The sequence below is a fragment of the Cynocephalus volans genome, chromosome 10 (genome assembly GCF_027409185.1).
Source record: "Cynocephalus volans isolate mCynVol1 chromosome 10, mCynVol1.pri, whole genome shotgun sequence".
In the NCBI taxonomy this organism is placed as follows: Eukaryota; Metazoa; Chordata; class Mammalia; order Dermoptera; family Cynocephalidae; genus Cynocephalus; species Cynocephalus volans.
Genome location: NC_084469.1, coordinates 35162077 through 35178410, shown reverse-complemented (window position 1 = coordinate 35178410; position 16334 = coordinate 35162077). Strand labels below are relative to the sequence as shown.

The 16334-nt window shown below is 50.6% G+C and overlaps 1 protein-coding gene and 1 non-coding gene across 2 annotated transcripts in view; both read right to left on the bottom strand.

Moving 5' to 3' along the window:
* Positions 1–180: 180 nt before the first annotated feature.
* CHD3 (chromodomain helicase DNA binding protein 3) overlaps positions 181–16334 on the bottom strand; it is a 24517-nt gene continuing 8363 nt past the window's right edge. Inside the window, exons 8-40 of the mRNA XM_063112223.1 lie at positions 16132–16325; positions 15571–15804; positions 15196–15399; positions 14454–14665; positions 13706–13837; positions 13242–13341; positions 12649–12840; positions 12296–12496; positions 11803–11940; positions 11442–11563; positions 11116–11289; positions 10842–10983; positions 10481–10612; positions 9190–9307; positions 8850–8974; positions 8425–8656; positions 7906–8072; positions 7235–7412; positions 6675–6740; positions 6118–6203; positions 5852–5985; positions 5141–5285; positions 4789–4951; positions 4573–4694; positions 4332–4467; positions 4119–4220; positions 3804–3932; positions 3312–3420; positions 2989–3121; positions 2470–2665; positions 1229–1392; positions 843–969; positions 181–402 (exon numbers count right to left, since the gene is read on the bottom strand). Of these exons, the coding sequence (XP_062968293.1) occupies positions 281–402; positions 843–969; positions 1229–1392; positions 2470–2665; positions 2989–3121; positions 3312–3420; positions 3804–3932; positions 4119–4220; positions 4332–4467; positions 4573–4694; positions 4789–4951; positions 5141–5285; positions 5852–5985; positions 6118–6203; positions 6675–6740; positions 7235–7412; positions 7906–8072; positions 8425–8656; positions 8850–8974; positions 9190–9307; positions 10481–10612; positions 10842–10983; positions 11116–11289; positions 11442–11563; positions 11803–11940; positions 12296–12496; positions 12649–12840; positions 13242–13341; positions 13706–13837; positions 14454–14665; positions 15196–15399; positions 15571–15804; positions 16132–16325 (4931 nt within the window). The 3' untranslated portion in view covers positions 181–280. The remainder of the gene's footprint in view (positions 403–842; positions 970–1228; positions 1393–2469; positions 2666–2988; positions 3122–3311; positions 3421–3803; positions 3933–4118; positions 4221–4331; positions 4468–4572; positions 4695–4788; positions 4952–5140; positions 5286–5851; positions 5986–6117; positions 6204–6674; positions 6741–7234; positions 7413–7905; positions 8073–8424; positions 8657–8849; positions 8975–9189; positions 9308–10480; positions 10613–10841; positions 10984–11115; positions 11290–11441; positions 11564–11802; positions 11941–12295; positions 12497–12648; positions 12841–13241; positions 13342–13705; positions 13838–14453; positions 14666–15195; positions 15400–15570; positions 15805–16131; positions 16326–16334) is intronic.
* Positions 5580–5718, bottom strand: LOC134389866 (small Cajal body-specific RNA 21). Its single transcript, XR_010024822.1, has one exon. It is a non-coding gene; the product is annotated as a small Cajal body-specific RNA 21 (non-coding RNA).

The following is a 16334-nucleotide window of genomic DNA, read 5'->3' as shown; positions in this document are numbered from 1 at the left end:
GGGGGAATAAAGGTACCTGGAAGACCCTGCTAACCATCTCTCACCCAGACCTCTTCTCACCAGCACAGTCTTCAAAGCATGGTGGGAAAGGTGAGTGGTAGTGGAGAAAGACAAAGGGTTCTTCTTGAAGAGAGGAGCTGTAGAGAGGAGCAAAGGGGCTCCTAGCCCAGTGGTGGCCCAAGGGGTGGGGAAGGCGGAGTGTTGGCAGCAGGCCCCAGAGCTTGAGCTGGGGGTCGGCCTCGGGGACGGGGCCTTGGTGAAGGGCAGGCCTGGGATCCAGTCAGTCGTCTATGCAGATCACCTCCCCGGCTCGGGGCTCCTTCCGATCCAGCCCGTCTGACACCAGCGCCCCCACCATTTCCTTCTCCTTCTTCACTAGCACGGGAGGGCCGTTGGTGGCGGCTGTTTAGGAAAGGGGTAACAGAGGTCAATCCTCACATGACTCCCAAAGTTACATCCTGACAATAGTATATTCTCACTTCTAGTCACCTCCTGCCACTTTCAATTTTCCCAGGTAAGGGCGGAAAGACCAAGGCAAACCCCTCTCCCTGAGATTCCCCTCTGTGCCACATGATTGAACACACGGTCCAACTCTCACTACACCCCTTGAAGTAAGTCAGATGGAGGAGGCTCGGATAGGTGGTACCAAGCCACAGAACCACTAATGGGAATAGAAGAGTGAGTAAGGGATGGGAAGAACAAATCCCAGAACTCTGTTCCATGAAACACTGGAAACTTCCAGGAAATGAGATGGGCTGGAGCAGTGCAAGGGCAGCTGAGCAGGGATGAAGCTTGGCAAAGGAAGAGTGGGAGAGGCAGGCAGTAGGACACCACCAGCTGACCTGTGATGAAGGACCCTGCAGGCATCTGGCTGTAATTGGCGCCTGCGGCGGCCAGGGCCCCTACGGGTGCGCCGCTGAAGGCCACCCCGTACCCCGGAGGTGTAGCGTAGGGACCCGGGGGGAAGGCCTGGAATAGAGAGCAAGCCAGAGTTAGAGTTAGGCCTTAGTCTTTGAGAGGAAAGAAACTGCTGGGAAACATTATGAGTCATACTCCAGAACTACTGAGGGGTGTAACATACAGGTAGGCAGACTCACTCAAGGGTGATGACTGTGTTCTAGCAAGTTGTTTTTCCATATTGAATAGGATTCTGATTGATGGAAGTGTTTATATGTGTGCAGGAGGAGAACCAACAAGGAAAACTGGAGTTAGGGGGAAAGAGGGTTACCGGTGTGGGGTGAGGCTCTGTGCCCTTGCTGGCCAGCCGGCTGAGGATGCTGCGCTCGGACATCTGAAGGCGGGCTGCGATGGGGGGTATTCGGGACAGCGTGGCTGGCAGGCGGGTCACGTCCGCCTTCATGTCGCTCAGCAACTCCTCCAGCTGGTTCAGAACTGGGGCCCGGGCCACGGAGAAAGAAGGGCAAGAGAAAGATAGGGAAAGAGATGGAGCCAGGAAAAGAGATGAGGAGTCAGATGGACAGACAGTCAGAAAAAGAAAGAGTGAATGACACAGATGTCAAAGAACCAGAGACCAAGAAAATGACAGAAGTAGAAGAAGAAAATGACTCAGGAGAAAGGAAAAGGTGTCAGAAGAAGAGACAGAGAGACCAAAAACCACAGAGAACAGATGGAGAGAAAGAAGAAAGAAAAAGGGAATATGGAGAAAAGGGAGAAGGGGAGGATATTGGAGACATGGGGGCGGGAAGTTGTCAGAACATCCCATACTGGAAGAGCAAGGTTTGGGGGTTGGGGATGATGGGGAGGAAATAGTCAGGAGGCATGGGAGGTGGTAAGTAGTGTCAAAGATTTAAGGAATCAAGGTTTTAATATGTTAAGGGGAGAGGGCGGTTAGAGGGTCAGCATTACAGATTCAAGGAATTAGAACAGGGATCAAAGAGGCCAGGAGTCAGTCACTACATCAGGCAGGATTAGATAGTTAGAGGGCTTTGAGATTTAATCTATTATTAACAAAGTAAGAGGGTGTGGGAGGAAGGACTGAAGGTCAAAGGGAAGTTTCATGAGTAGGGTCAGAGGTTGGATGGGTGGTAGGTTCTGCCTCATAGGGTGTATAAGATGTGAAGGCATGTGATTTATTGGATGAGTTAAGGATTTTTGTGGCATATACATAGGCCAAAGTCCTGAATGGGTGATAACAGCAGTATGGCAGGTGTGTGGTTCTACTGCCAGTGAAGAGGTCCCACTGTGTAGAGGGGACATGGAATCTGGGAGGAGGTCCCTCTATTGGGCACTGATGTGAATAATATCAGGCATGGATGAGAGGTGGCTTGCACAAGTCCTAGAGGCTAAAAACCAAGGGATTGCCAGGTGGGTCAGTGGTGGGGTTAGAGGTCAGAGGGGGGTGGTTCAGAGGGTAAAGGGGTCAGAGGGGGGGAGATTTTGAGGGGTGCAGGGTGAAGACTTACGCAGCGTTGTGGGCCCTCCCCCGCGCGGGGCCGCCGCGGCCCTTACCCTTGTGCAGGACGGCGTTGGCCGGCTTGTTCCCCGCCAGCGACTCCTTGGAGAGGTGCTGGTGGCTCTCGGCCAGGCACTCGGCCTCGGCGAAGCGGGCGTGGAGGGCCATGGCGGGGTGCGCCGGCTCCTGCGACAGGTTCAGGTAGGCCGCCCGCCGCAGCTGCTCCTCAATCACCAGCGCCTGCTCCAGGAGCTGAGGGCACAGGGATTGCGGTGTGAATGCAGGGCTCTGCCAGCAGTGGATGAGTGAATGGGGGCAGCAGAAACAGCACTGGAGACCCACCCTGCCCTCCCTGCTGGCCCAGAGCACCCCCACCTCCACATAGACTGCAACCCCAGCATCAATCCTGATCCAGACCCACAGTTCCAAACACAAGGTTAGACTTTAGTCTTGGCCTCAAGCGTTGCCTTAACCCTCAAGGTGTTAACCTTCCCTAGGTTCCAACCAGATCTGGGTCCCACTTCCAATCCAAGAAGCTCCACTACAACCGTATTCATTTCCTCCTTCATCCCTACCTTGAACCTCCGGGCCAGAAACTTATTTTTCATCTCCAGAAAGTTGCCCTTATTGGCTTCAGTTTTAAATGGCTCATTGATAATGGCAAACTGAGCATCATTCTGGATGTCCTGCCATCGTGCGTAGCCATGGCTATAGATGAAGGAAAGGGGACCATCAAGGAATTTAACAGGGATGGGGTTGGCTGTGAACATTTCTCCATTTTTGCCTGATCTCCCCTAAGTACAGCCCCCCTTCCCTGACTGTGAACTCATCTTCTCTGTAGTTCCTTCTCTCCAAGTCGAGAGAACCTTTTTGTTCTTGCATTTATATCAAAGGATACAGAACTATCCCAGCCAGAAGCCAATAGTCGTGTCTTCGGTGCCAGATCTCATTGAGTTTCCCTGAGGAAATAGCTGCCCGTTCCTCATTCTGCCACAGCGTGTGAAGCTCTGAAAAAACGACAGCAGACAGAAGAGGCATCAGGGCTTTGCAAACCACATCCAGACCAACAGACATGTATAGATGGGGAAACCAAATAATGTAGAGTACTAAGGGCTCTTTAAACAGAATGGGTAAAGGTTAGGTTAGGGATTAAGAATAAAATTAATTACAAACAAGATTCAAGTTAGGAATAAAGGTGGGATTAGAGATAGCTTTGGAGTCTGGAAGTACACTTAAGGAAGACTTAGGGCAAGAATCAGAGTCAGCATGCACCACTTCATTGGAAGTTACTTGGAATTAAAAGTAGCAGGAAGCCTCAGGCAAAATTAAAAACCCCATGGGGATGAGCAAATTCCAGTGAGGAGGAGATAGCAGTGAGAACCTCCCCTACCTGTGAAACCACCATCTGCGATATTGAACATGAACCGGGGCTTTTCTGCCTTCTCCTCGCGTCGCCCATTGGACCTTGGCTCGTCTCGAGGCGGCCCAGGTCGAAGCTCCCGGTCCCCTTTTACGTCTTCTGCTAGAACAGATGGGACAAAGGTCACACCTTAGGACAGTCTCCTCCCAGGGGGTCCCAAGACTACTACCTGTACTGTACTGGCCTTTCAAACAGCTACCCACCCAGGACCCAATCATTTGGTTCCCCAGACTCCACCTCCCGATTCCCTCAGTGACCCAGGTGCCCAGTCCTTCCACCCATTACCTCTCTTGCCCAAATCCCCTGTTTCCCCCTCCGGCCTCTCCCTGTGCTCCTGTCCATCCAACGGCTTCTCCTCCCCCCTTTCTCCCGGCGTCGATTCTGTGGCTGTGGGAGGGGATAGGGGATAGGAAGGGAGGATGTCACCCTCATCCCCTGACCCCAGAAGAGGGAATCCCAAATTCTAACACCCCATCACCCCTAAAGCCATGCACCCACCTGACTTCTCTCTGTCCCCTCGGTACCCAGGTTCAGGCTCCATCTCTCCAGGGACCCCTGGCACCTCATCCTCTAGAGGAATCTTTCTTGGCTCCAGCTGCTCCCCAAGCGATGGGGCTGGGCTGGGGGCATCAGCCTAGAAGAGGACAATGGAGTCAGGATGAGCTCGAGGGCTCCCAAGTACCTGGCCTCCAAGACCCCTCCACTCCCTCTCCTCAAGAGGAGCCAGGTAGCCACACACCTCTATCTCCATCTTCTCCCCGATTTTGCTATTTTTCTCTGGCTTCTCCTCCTGGTTTTCAGCTTCATCCTTCTCAAGAGGTGTCCTTATGCCATCTCCTTTCTCACTTGGAGCTGGAGTAGCTACAGGGGGAGGCATAGTGAGGGAGGCAGAGGTTCTCCCGCTCCGACTCCTGACCCCATTTCTGTCTTTTCTGCCATCCCCACTCCTGATTACCAGGTTTAGAAGTGCAAGGACTGTTGGTAGCAGAAGCCTCAGGAGTGGTGGGAGACGTTTTGGTAGGAGAGGAGGCTCTGGAGGAGCGCTTAGAGTCGGCACTGGGGTCAGGCATCAGCTCTGGCATTGACCAGCGCCCATTGATGTGCTCAAACTCCTGCACCTGGTGGGGGTGGGGGGTGGGAGTTGTAGGGACAGCGGTCAGCTCCAGGCACTGTACACATAGGAAGCACAGTACCTTCTGTCTTGCACCCAGTGTGAGCCCAGAATTCAGGGTTGGAAGGCAGAGGAAGGACTGAGCCTAAGAGCCTAAGTGTCCAGCTTAATTCTTTGGATGAGGGAATACTGATACCTTCTTCTTGACGAGAGACATGACTCCAATGCGGGTCAACACCTGCTGGCGACTCAGTCCCTCCCGAGGGACTCCATCAGCAAAGGTTTCAGAGCCGTCTGCCCCGGGTTCACACAGATGGCGCATGAACAAAGATACATAGGCCCTAAGAAGCATGGCAGTGAGAGGAGGGTCAGGGGAGCCTTAGAAGGGGTACAGGAAAGTGAGGGAGGCACAGGTATTATTGAACCCCTGAACTCCAAACTCCTTAGGTGCTTCTAGGGCTCCTTCCCTGGCCTCTCTCTCACCATTACCAGCCCTCCAAATCTTTAACTCCCCCATCAGTCTCTCCCTCTGTCTTTCCCCTGTCTTCTTGGCCTTGGTACTTCCTTCCTGGGCCCCATCAGTCAGTTCTTCATCTTTTCCACCAGCTCCTCTTGCCAGGTTATCATGGTCAAGTAAATGTGAGGCTAGGACCATCCAGGCAAATCTCCTTACTTAAATGCCCTGCCAAAGGGAAGGATGCCTGGCCCCTCTGCTCTAGGCTCAGCTGAGGGGAGGTGGAGTAGGCTGAGCCCACCCCCCAGGAAACTGAGCCAGGAAATGCTATATGGCAGACAGGGTGATGATCAGTTGAGTAAGGTCACATCATATGGCGGCCAAGAGGAAGAAAGTGACACCCAAAGCTTTCAACCTTTCGTCCAGCTCAGCCTCATATCACCCCACACTCACTTAAATTCCTTTTCAGTCTTGCCCCTCAGGTCCCGCACCAGCCACTGTGTGCTGAAGGCATCCTGTGGTGGCATCCCCCAGCGCATCACAGCATTGAGGAAAGCCTTCCGCTGGCGGGTGTTGAATCCCAACACCTGGGGGTGGGGGCAAGGAGGCAGAGGCAATGAATGGCCAGGGGTCTCAAGTCTTGGTCCTTTCTACCCTCAGTGACCCAGGCCTCAATTCTCCCCTTAGAGAACTCATGGGGACTTGGGCCCGAATCTCACCTCAATGTTGCCCCCTACTCGAGCCAGCAGTGGAGGCAGTGGCTTATCCTTTTCATTCCGGAGCTGCCTCTTTGACTGTCGGCGCCCTGAGGGTGGAGGCAACACTGGTTAGTAGATCCACCACTTCCTCTAAGCCTCAGTCTTCCTCAGTACCTCATTCCCACAAGATACAGAACACAGGAATAGCCCATGCCAGGTTTGAGGCACTTCTAATTTTCTTCTAAGTACTTTCAGAACTACGGCCCAAGTGAGTCTAAAAGAATCGAGTCATATCTCAAAATTAACAGTTATATTTGACGCAAGCAAGAGTACAGGTGGGAATGTAAGATGATGTCACCTTTCTTGACCTAGGTAGGCATCTAAGCCTACGTGGTTACACACTACGAATTTTAACAGTGAAGAGATTATGAACATTTTTTCTTTTCTGCTTATCTGCAATCTTTAGTTTTTCTACCAAAAAAAAGCGTTTTTTATTTAAACAAAAACAGCAGGCTTAAAGGAAACTGGGAAGTGAAATGAGAAGAGCTGAGGCAGAAAATCAGGAAGACAGACGCCACCTTCAGGACGTTCATCAAAATCTTCATCCTCCTCCTCTGATCCCACCGAGTATTCTGACTGGTTGTCTGTGAGGACAGAAAGGGCTCAGCAGTCAGTGAGGACTCCCTGGATGAATCTTGCTACGGCCCTTTTCGCCTGGATTCCTCCCCTTGGAGACTCCTCAACCTCCACTCTGGCCTCAACCCTCCTGGGGATACCGGGTCACTGCCTGAAGCCTGACTTTGGGGCCACATATGCTGAACTATCTCCACTCGCTGCCCACTTTCAGTCTCGGGGCACCTCCTGTTCTGCTGCCTTGACTCCTACCAAACCTATTCTAAGAAATGACCCCTGGTGTCCACAGGATCCCTCTCTGCAACCACCAGATAGTTTAAATTGCCTGCAAACCCATCTGGCCTCTAGGTGGTTCTTGCTGACTTGACCAAGTCTCTTTACCTTTTAGCAGGGAAGGCCCTGACCTTTATTTAGACCTCTCTCTTTCCCTCTAAACAGCCTCAGCCTTCAAACCTCTATCATCAATCCTTCCCTTCTCATTTCCTGCATCTAGGGCACTCCTCACCTTGGTCCTCCTGAGCAGCATCATTGTAGTTAACTTGCTTGCGAACCCGCTTTCCCTTGCCTAGATTCCGGGCTAGGTCTTCCTGCTGTTGCTCATAGTGATGCCTCAGCAGCTTCTCCCAATAGTCAGGATCCACATTCTCCTCCTGCTTGATGATCTCTCGCTCAATCTCCTCAATCTGAAGGGCAGCAGAATGAATGCTGGCAACCTCCTTCCTCACCAGTCCTTCCACATAACAAAATCCCTTCTCTCTGGCCTCAGCAGAATCCAGTCTCACTGCTCCTAGGTCTCTTCAACTATGCATAAGTTTTCTAGACATTGCATATTTCCCATATCATCTCTTACCTGTTATATGCTTCTCCTCCTTGTTCTTGCACTCTTTTCTAAACCTTTCCTCTAATCCCTTCTGCATTCTTCAGGCACTGAGTCAAAAGGTACCTTTATGTGTTTACCAGTACTCTCTGTGCCTAAGTCTCTCACCAAAGTCAGGCCTTACCCATTAGACTAAGAAGTTGTTTGAGGCCCACTATTGCTCTTTGCTGGGTACTAGTGTAGGAGAGCAAATAAAAAACAAGAGTGAAAAAGGACCCTCCTACTTCAAGGTCCAGGAAAGGACACTGTCCTGCAGAGATGGCCTGGGATAGACAGTGTCTGGCCCCAAAGCCTCTCACCTTGTCTTCTTCCCGCACAACATACTGTGCCACCTTGAAGGAGCTGAGATACTCGTTCATGTTCTGCACATCAGTGTCCTCTGTTGCATCCTGGTTCCGGTCCAACAGCCGAGCAATGGCCTCATTGTCATAGTGAATCACGCTGCTATCCTCCTCCTTGTTCTCCCCTGATGCAGATGGGGAACAAAAGGGGACTTCGGGTTCCAGTCAGAACCTCAGGCACAACTTCAGAAAGGCCTCTACTCTGCTTCCTTTTCACAGGAGCCCTGGAGGAGAAGGATCTTTCCCTGGGAGCCAATGTTGAGGGGTTTTTTTTTTATTTTGTTTTAATCCTACAGGCAAGGAAAGAGTCCAATCTTTTTCCAAGGACTACTGATAAGAAAGCTCTTCTTCCTTCAAAGGCTGTAGAAAAAGTAGTTTTTTTGTTTTTTTTTTTTTTTTCAGGGGGCTGCAGAAATGAAGTACTCATGAGAGGGCAGGGGCCTGCTTTCAAGGAGCTGCTGCAAAAAAGATTCTCACCTTCGTTTTCATCCTTGAACAGCTCCTCAGTGCCAAATTTGAGGATGTCATCAAGCTCCTGCTTGGACATGGAGCCTGCCTTGGAGCCCAGCCCAGGCCGCACCACGAGGTGTGTCAGCATCATCTTTCTCTTGGCCACTTGTGTGATTCGCTCTTCCACTGACGCACGAGTCACAAACCGGTAAATCATCACTTTGTTGGCCTGGCCAATCCGATGAGCCCGGCTGAAGGCCTGCAGGGGTGGGAGAAAGTGGGGGTTGGCCAGGAGAGAAGTTGCCCATGTGCTCAGGAAAGGAAGCTGGTGAGAAATGGACTTCTCTCCTCCCCAAAGAGGTTTATTTCTGAACCCAGAGCACGACACCCTCCACTATGAACCCAAGTCTCCTTGCTAAATGGTGCAGAGACTCCAGGATGCGAGTTCCCACCTGGATGTCATTATGGGGATTCCAGTCAGAATCAAAGATGATGACAGTATCAGCAGTGGCCAGATTGATGCCCAGGCCCCCAGCTCGAGTGGACAGGAGGAAGCAGAATTGTTGGGCCCCAGGAGCTAGGAGGTGAGAATTAGAAGATCAGGTTTTTCTTGAACCCAACAGTTCTGTCCACCTGCTCCTAGATGTTCCCTGACTACAAACAACCATGCCTCCAACTCAAAGCCCAGGTGTCCAATATCCCCCCAAACCAGCCCCTCTCCCATCCCAGAGACCTAGCACAGGTTTCTTGGGCCTCCCATACCCACCAGGGACCAAGGCATCTCCCCCTTACCATTGAACCTATCAATGGCCTCCTGCCTCAGGGCACCAGTGATGCCACCATCAATGCGCTCATACTTGTAGCCTTCATAGTCTAAGAAGTCCTCTAGTAAGTCTAACATTTTGGTCATCTACAGCAAGAGAAATGGAAGGAATCTGGAGTAATGAAGCGTGGGATGGGCCTGTCTATTCTAACTACCCCTTTACTCTAACCCCATCCTATGTTAAGCTCCTCTGGTGCTATCCTGCCCCTCCCCTCTGACTCCTTATTATTCTACATTCTTGCTATACTCTCGATTTAAAATCATTTCTTCTAGGCTGGCCGGTGAGCTCAGCTGGTAAGAGCGCAGCTTTATAACACCAAGGTCATGGGTTCAGATCCCCATACTGGCCAACCACCATTAAAAAAATAAATAAAAAAACAAAATGTCATTTGAAAACCGACATGTCGGGCCGAGCCCGTGGCGCACTTGGTAGAGTGCTGCGCTGGGAGCGCAGCAACACTCCCGCCGCGGGTTCGGATCCTATATAAGAATGACTGGTGCACTCACTGGCTGAGTGCCGGTCACGAAAAAACGACAAAAAAAAAAAAAGAAAAAAAAAAAAAAGAAAACCGACATGTCTGACAATTCCCCTACATTAAGAAAAAAAAAAAAATCATTTCTCCTAAGGCAGAAGTTCTTCCCATGTAAATGTTTCAGGGAAATCTATGAATCTCCTGAAAATCTGTACAAAACTGTCTAATTGTACATATAGTTTTCTGGAGAGTGAACCCATAGCTTTCATCAGATTTCCGAAGGGTCTATGCCCCCCACCCCCACCCACCAATAAAGTTAAGAAACAGCACCAGTCTCAGAGACCTCCGTGAGGAGGTAGATGGCTCACCCTCACCCTTCCCCCATTCAGCTTAACAGGATCTGGGCTACAACCTCCAACAGCCTTAAAAATACGGATCAGGGCCGGCCCCTTGGCTCACTCGGAGAGTGCGGCACTGGTAGCACCGAGGCCGCGGGTTCGGATCCTATATAGGGATGGCCGGTGCGCTCACTGGCTGAGCGTGGTGCGAACCACTCCGTGCGGAGGGTTGCAATCCCCTTACCGTTCAAAAAAAAAAAAAAAAGTAAAAAAAAAAATATGGATCAGAGGCCAAGAATGAACTAGCTGTATCAGAAACTCTTATAGGTAGAATCTCCTAATCTTTCATACCAGGGCAGCCACAGGAAAGAGGTAAGGAATTAAAGCCTGGATGGTGAGGAGAGGAAACAGAAAGCAGATATGAAGAGAGCGCTCAGGGGATGGGTTACCTGCGAGAAGATAAGCACTCTGTGTCCTTGCTCCTTCAGCTTCCGCAACATCTTCTGCAGCAACATGAGCTTCCCAGATGACTTAATAAGTGCGCCACCCTCATAAGCCCCACTGGGGAGTTTGGGGGACTCCTGAGAAGGGAGAAGAAAGGAGAGGGTCAGGAAATGTGTCCCCATATTCTTACCATGCCTAGAAAGCCAGAAGCCAAAATCCAGCTTCCATATCTTTCAAATTCCTACTCCTCTCAGGGATCCAGTCCTTGGTCTCCCAGCCCAGCATTGCCCCTGAGCTCAACAGCCCCCTACATCCACGTGTTCAGAGAACTAGGGATTTGATCAGTTCTCTGCTCTTTGTACCTACCATAGCAGCCACAGGAAAGAGGTATGGATGGTTGCAGCACTTTTTAAGATCCATCATGATGTTAAGCAGTGACACTTGGTTCCCACCACCTCGTGAATTCAAGGCCTCAAAATTTCGAGTCAGGATGTACTTGTAGTATTTCCTAAGGTCAGAGTTGGGGTGCAGAAGAGATATAATAAAGGAAGCAATTACAATATTGCACTTAGTCACTAATTCTTGGAAAGTTGCCACCAAATCCCCAACCCATAGTCCAAGTAGCTGCCTTGCATCTCACTTCTGCATGGGGCTCAGCTCCACTCGAACTATGAGCTCTGTCTTGGCTGGCATATTCTTAAAGACATCTGCCTTGAGCCTCCGCAGCATGTGTGGCCCCAACAAATCATGCAGTTTTTTAATCTGGTCCTCTTTGGATATGTCAGCAAACTCCTCCAGGAAGCCTTCCAAGTTGCTAGCAGCCAGAAAGAGATAAGCAAATGAGCAGGGTGTCAAGTTCTCTGCCCTGATCTCAGGCTCTATTCTCTACCTCAGATTAACCCTCCACCAGCTCATTGTAGCCATCCACCCCTCACCTCTTCAGACTACCCTTAGTGAACCACTTACTTAAACCTCTCTGGAGTGAGGAAGTTCAGCAGATGGAAGAGCTCCTCCAGATTATTCTGCAGTGGGGTTCCTGTCAGCAGCAGTTTATGATCTATCTTGTAGCCATTAAGGACCCTGAAAAACTAGAAGATGGGGCAAGGAAAGGCAGGAGAAAGGGCTTATAAGTGGCCAGTAGTTGACCCACAGTATTGACCCAAATCCCTAGTTATCTCTCTATTCCAATCTGGACTTCTCCCAGAGGTTCCCAGAAACCCTGCCTCCCAGACTGTAGAAAGTTCCCAGAACTTTTTTTTCTTCTTTAGGACCAATGCAAGTGGGAGTCCACAGCCTTAAGTTTCTCAGGCTGGAAAATCTCACTCACCTTGGACTGGTTGTTTTTGAGTCGATGGGCCTCATCCACCACGAGACAGGCCCAGCGGATGGAGCCAAGTGCTGCCTGGTCAATGGTGATCAGCTCATATGATGTCAGGAGAACATGGAACTTCACCTGTGCCTCTCTCTGCCAACACAACCATTGCCCATTCAGCTATCACCTGACACCCGTGCACCTACACCTCCAGCCCCCATTCTCTACCCAGATGCCTTGTTCTGACCATGACTCCGAAAGTGAGCCCGTTACTCTGTCCTCCAACAACTCCAAGCAGAGATTACTGACCATGGCCCCCAAATGTCCTCCCACATGTCCAGTCCCCTGGGAACTACCTGCTACATCTCCAGGACAGGAATACACAAGAGTGAGGATAGGTGGAGGAAAGGAGGGAGAAAGATGAGTGGGGAATAAGGAACTGAATTCCTGTTGGGGCAAAGAAATGACAGACTGAGGTTCTTAGAGGATATGAGGTAGAGGGACTTACCTTCATCTTAAAAGCTTTCTTGCCACCTTTGATGGCATTGTCCTCAAAGGAGAACTCATTCTCACGAATGATGGCCCGGCTGTCCTTGTCACCCGTGTATGTCACCACATAGAACTTGGGTGCCCACATCTGGAACTCCCGTTCCCAGTTAATGATGGTAGAAAGTGGGGCACTCACCAGGAAGGGACCTTTTGTGTGGCCCTGGGAGTCAAGGGTGGGGGAGCCCATTAATCCAGGCTCGAGGCTGTATACGCCAGTCCTCTGCTGGCTACCCAACCATCCTCCACCTCCCTTCCCCAGTCCAGGCTAGGCCTCAGCCTGGCCATCCCCTTCAGAGGCCTAGAATCCAGTACCTCCTTATAGAGTGAGTAGAGGAAGACGATGGTTTGTATGGTCTTGCCCAGCCCCATCTCATCAGCCAGAATGGTGTCGGTGCCCTGGGCCCATGAGAAGCGTAGCCAATTCAGTCCTTCCAACTGATACATGTGCAGCGTGCCTCCAGTGGCTGTGATAAACCGTGGTTGAGTCTCATATTTCACTGTGGGCTGTAGAGTCAAGAAGTCAGAAAGCTCAAGGGAACAGTCAGCAGCTGCTCTGGTCTTGGGTCTCCTCCTCCCTGGCACTGATATCAAGTTGGATTACAATTCCCTCCACTATGGCCTGAGCTTATGGAAATTCTCATCTTCAGGCCCTCCCGCTCATTCTTTGAAACAATACCCAGCAGCACAAAGGGGAAGGGCAGCCCCAGGTGGGCTGCCATCTCTAGTGGCTCTCTCACTCTTAAGCCAAAATTCCTAGCCATGCTTGGGGCAAGGCTGAATGTTGAAGGAATAGCTACTGTTCAAGGAAGTTGTTGAAACTCTGGGAATTTCTGTCAACAGCCCCAGGGAAATCTTCAATCACCACTGCTCCAGAAAAAGGAGAAAGGCCAACTGAAAGGACTTACATCATTAGTAGGAGAACTGGGAGGCCCATCACCCTGCAGCTCTTTCTTCTTCTTCTTATACTTGCGGGGCTGGGCCGGGTCCTCCCCCATAATTAGTTCTCTGGGAAAGGAGTGATGCTGAGTGAGGGCCTGGTCCTTGGGACTGCCTCAATTTTCTGAACCCACTCCCACTGTCCATAACCAAGATTTTCTCACATTTCCTTTCTCTCATGTCCTTTACCTTCACCCCTTGGATTTCACCTTAAGAGCCAACCTCCTCACTCCAGAGTTTCCTCTTACCCATTACCCAGGCCAGATCTTATCTCTGTTCTTTACCAACTCCACTCCAAACAACCCAGCCTAGGCTGCCATTTCCCTAAACTCTAGATGGTATCTGTCCCTACTGTGCCCTCATGTTAAGCTGGAGCTTTAGCTTTCATCCCCCATTCTCAGGATCCCTCTAATCCATGACCTGGCTCCCTTACCGGTGTCTCCAGTAGCTTTGTTTATGGTCTTCATACTCAGGGATGTTCATTTCATCTTCCTCCCATGTGGACTGGTCATATGGCAAATCTCTCCATTTCACTAGATAGTGGTAATTCCCCTTTTTATCCATACTGTGGGGAAGAGGACCAAAAGGAGGAGCAGGAGGAGAAAAATAATATTGATCACAAATAGAAGTCCCAATAAACACAATTATCAGCAAACATGCACAATTTGTCACTTAACCCTCAATGGTTAAAACATCCCTGGAAATGCCTCTAGCATGATTTGTTCACCCACTCAGCATTTATTAAATATCTACTATGTGCCAGGCACTGTTCTAAGCACTGGATATTTAGCAGTGAACAAAACAGAGATAACCCTATTTTCTCATGGAGCTCATACTCTACTGGGGAATGTTAGGCAATAATAAGTACTATGAAGAAAGGAATACTCGAAAACAATGGTCTGGATGAATCACGTTTTTCATGTTTTGTTTTCATTCCCCTACCCCCAGAATCATGTGTCATGTCTTATGCTACTAGAGATTAGAAGATTAGAGGAAGCAAGGACAAAAGAGGCAGTGCTGGGCTGGACTTTCCTCCTGGTTTCTCCTCTCCCCCTGGAGGGAAACAAGGCCAGAAGGGCTGGAGCTGTAGTAGGAGTTATCAAAATTAGGTCAATTATTTGACCTAATAATAGTCATAGTGTCATATCCCAGGTTGGCCTTCCCATGGACCAAGGATTCACCTGTGGTTGATGATACGGTGGACGGTCATCCACTCTGGCTTGATGCCAAAACGATAGTACTTCTCCTCCATCTCGGCATAGTGTGGATCTTTCACCTTGCGCTTGTCACTCTTTCCGTCATCGTCACCAGAGCCATAGTCCAGGGGTGGGGGCTCATCCATATCATTCTTGCGCTGGTAGTTTCGGTACATTACCAAGTGGAAGATTTCCAGCTGATGGAGCACAGAGGAGGGGAGAAGAAATAGTCCTAACATCCAGAGAGGACAAAAGGGGACAGGGAAGAGGCCAGCAGGGGGAATGAGACGGGGAAAGGAAGCTGTGACAAAGGGTGGATGAAAGACAATAAGTAAAAGCCAAAGCAGGAGAATGAATAAAATGAAGCAGATGGAATGGAGTCAAAAGACAGGGCCTGGGTGGGCCTGTAATGAGCAAAAGGGGACAGGGAATGGGGCTATTAAGATTGGAGATATTGGTAACACATGGAAAAAGACAGACAAGGAAAGACACGAAGCTAAGAAAGGCTATGTTGTACCTAAGGGAAGAAAACCAATGGAGATTGAAAGAGGACTGGAAACCAAGAGAACTACATATGGAAACTAAGAAGTAGGTAGGGTGTGAGGGCCAGAGGCCTGAAATGAGGGGGAAAAAAAGGATACGGAAGCCTAGAGAATAGAGGGATAAGAGAGAGTGAGAAGGGCAGCAGATGGTGTCACAAAGGGCAGGGAAAGGAGAGGCTACGTACCTGAAGCTCCTTGGCCCAGGAGCAGTGCCAGTAGGACAGTCCTACCCACTTGACAAAGAACTCTCGTTCTGATCTGCCTTGAAGAGGACGGGGGGGTGGGACGTCTGGATTCCCGTCTGTCTGCTGCAGGGCTGGCACTGCCACAGGTGGCTCCCCCCACCGCCAATGCAGGATCTTCTGCACCCGACCCTTCAGCACAGGGCACTTTGGGATGGACACATACCAGAAAGAGGAAAGGAAGAGGCCATCGTTAAGAGTAGGAGTATAGGAGTCCCACAAGGTTGGGGGAGAGCAGAGAAAGGAAGAGCTGGACTTTTGGGCTCCTGAGATGGGAGAAGGGGTCAGGCCTGACAGAGAGGAGATGGTTCCACTCACTGTGCATCGGGGACACAGCCATTCACCATTGGGGATGTCTGGCAGGGGAGGGTTGAGACAATGAATGTGGTAGGAGGAGATGCAGGCGTCACAGCACAGGAGCTCCCCACCGTCCTTGCACACGCGGCAGTACTCCATGTGATCGTCCTCCTCCTCCTTCTCCCCTTCTTCCTCTCCCTCCTCTTCGTATTCTTCTTCCTCTTCCTTGGCCTCCCACTGTACCCCTTCCTTCTCCTGGGAGGCCAAGGACAGACACAGAGACAGATGGAAAAAAGGAGATAAGGAGTGAGATTGGAAGATAGAGGCAAAGACAGGAGACCTGAATCCTAGAAGTGCAGAGAAGACTGGTGGGAACTAAGGAGCAGCACATCCCAGTTTTCAAAAATGTTGATTCTGGGGACAAAGGTATGGGGGAAAGGAACAAACTAGAATCCTGGACACTTAAACATCTTTTACTGAGAAACCCAGGCATCTGAGGGTAGGAAGAGGATAACTGAAACCAAGGAGGAAAGAGAAGGTGGGTCCCTGAGGGCTGTAAGATGCTGGGCACCAGGTACTCACACAGTGGGGGCAGCTCCATTTGCCCTCAGGAGCCCGGTCAAGCTCAGGATCAAGGCAGACGAGGTGGTAGGCACGGGGGCAGGTGTCGCACAGAATAATTTCCCCACCCTGCTGGCACACCTCACAGTAATCCTGGTGATCCGTCTCGTAGCCATCAACCTCCTCCTCCCCGGCCACTGCAGGACAGCCCAGGACTGTCATAT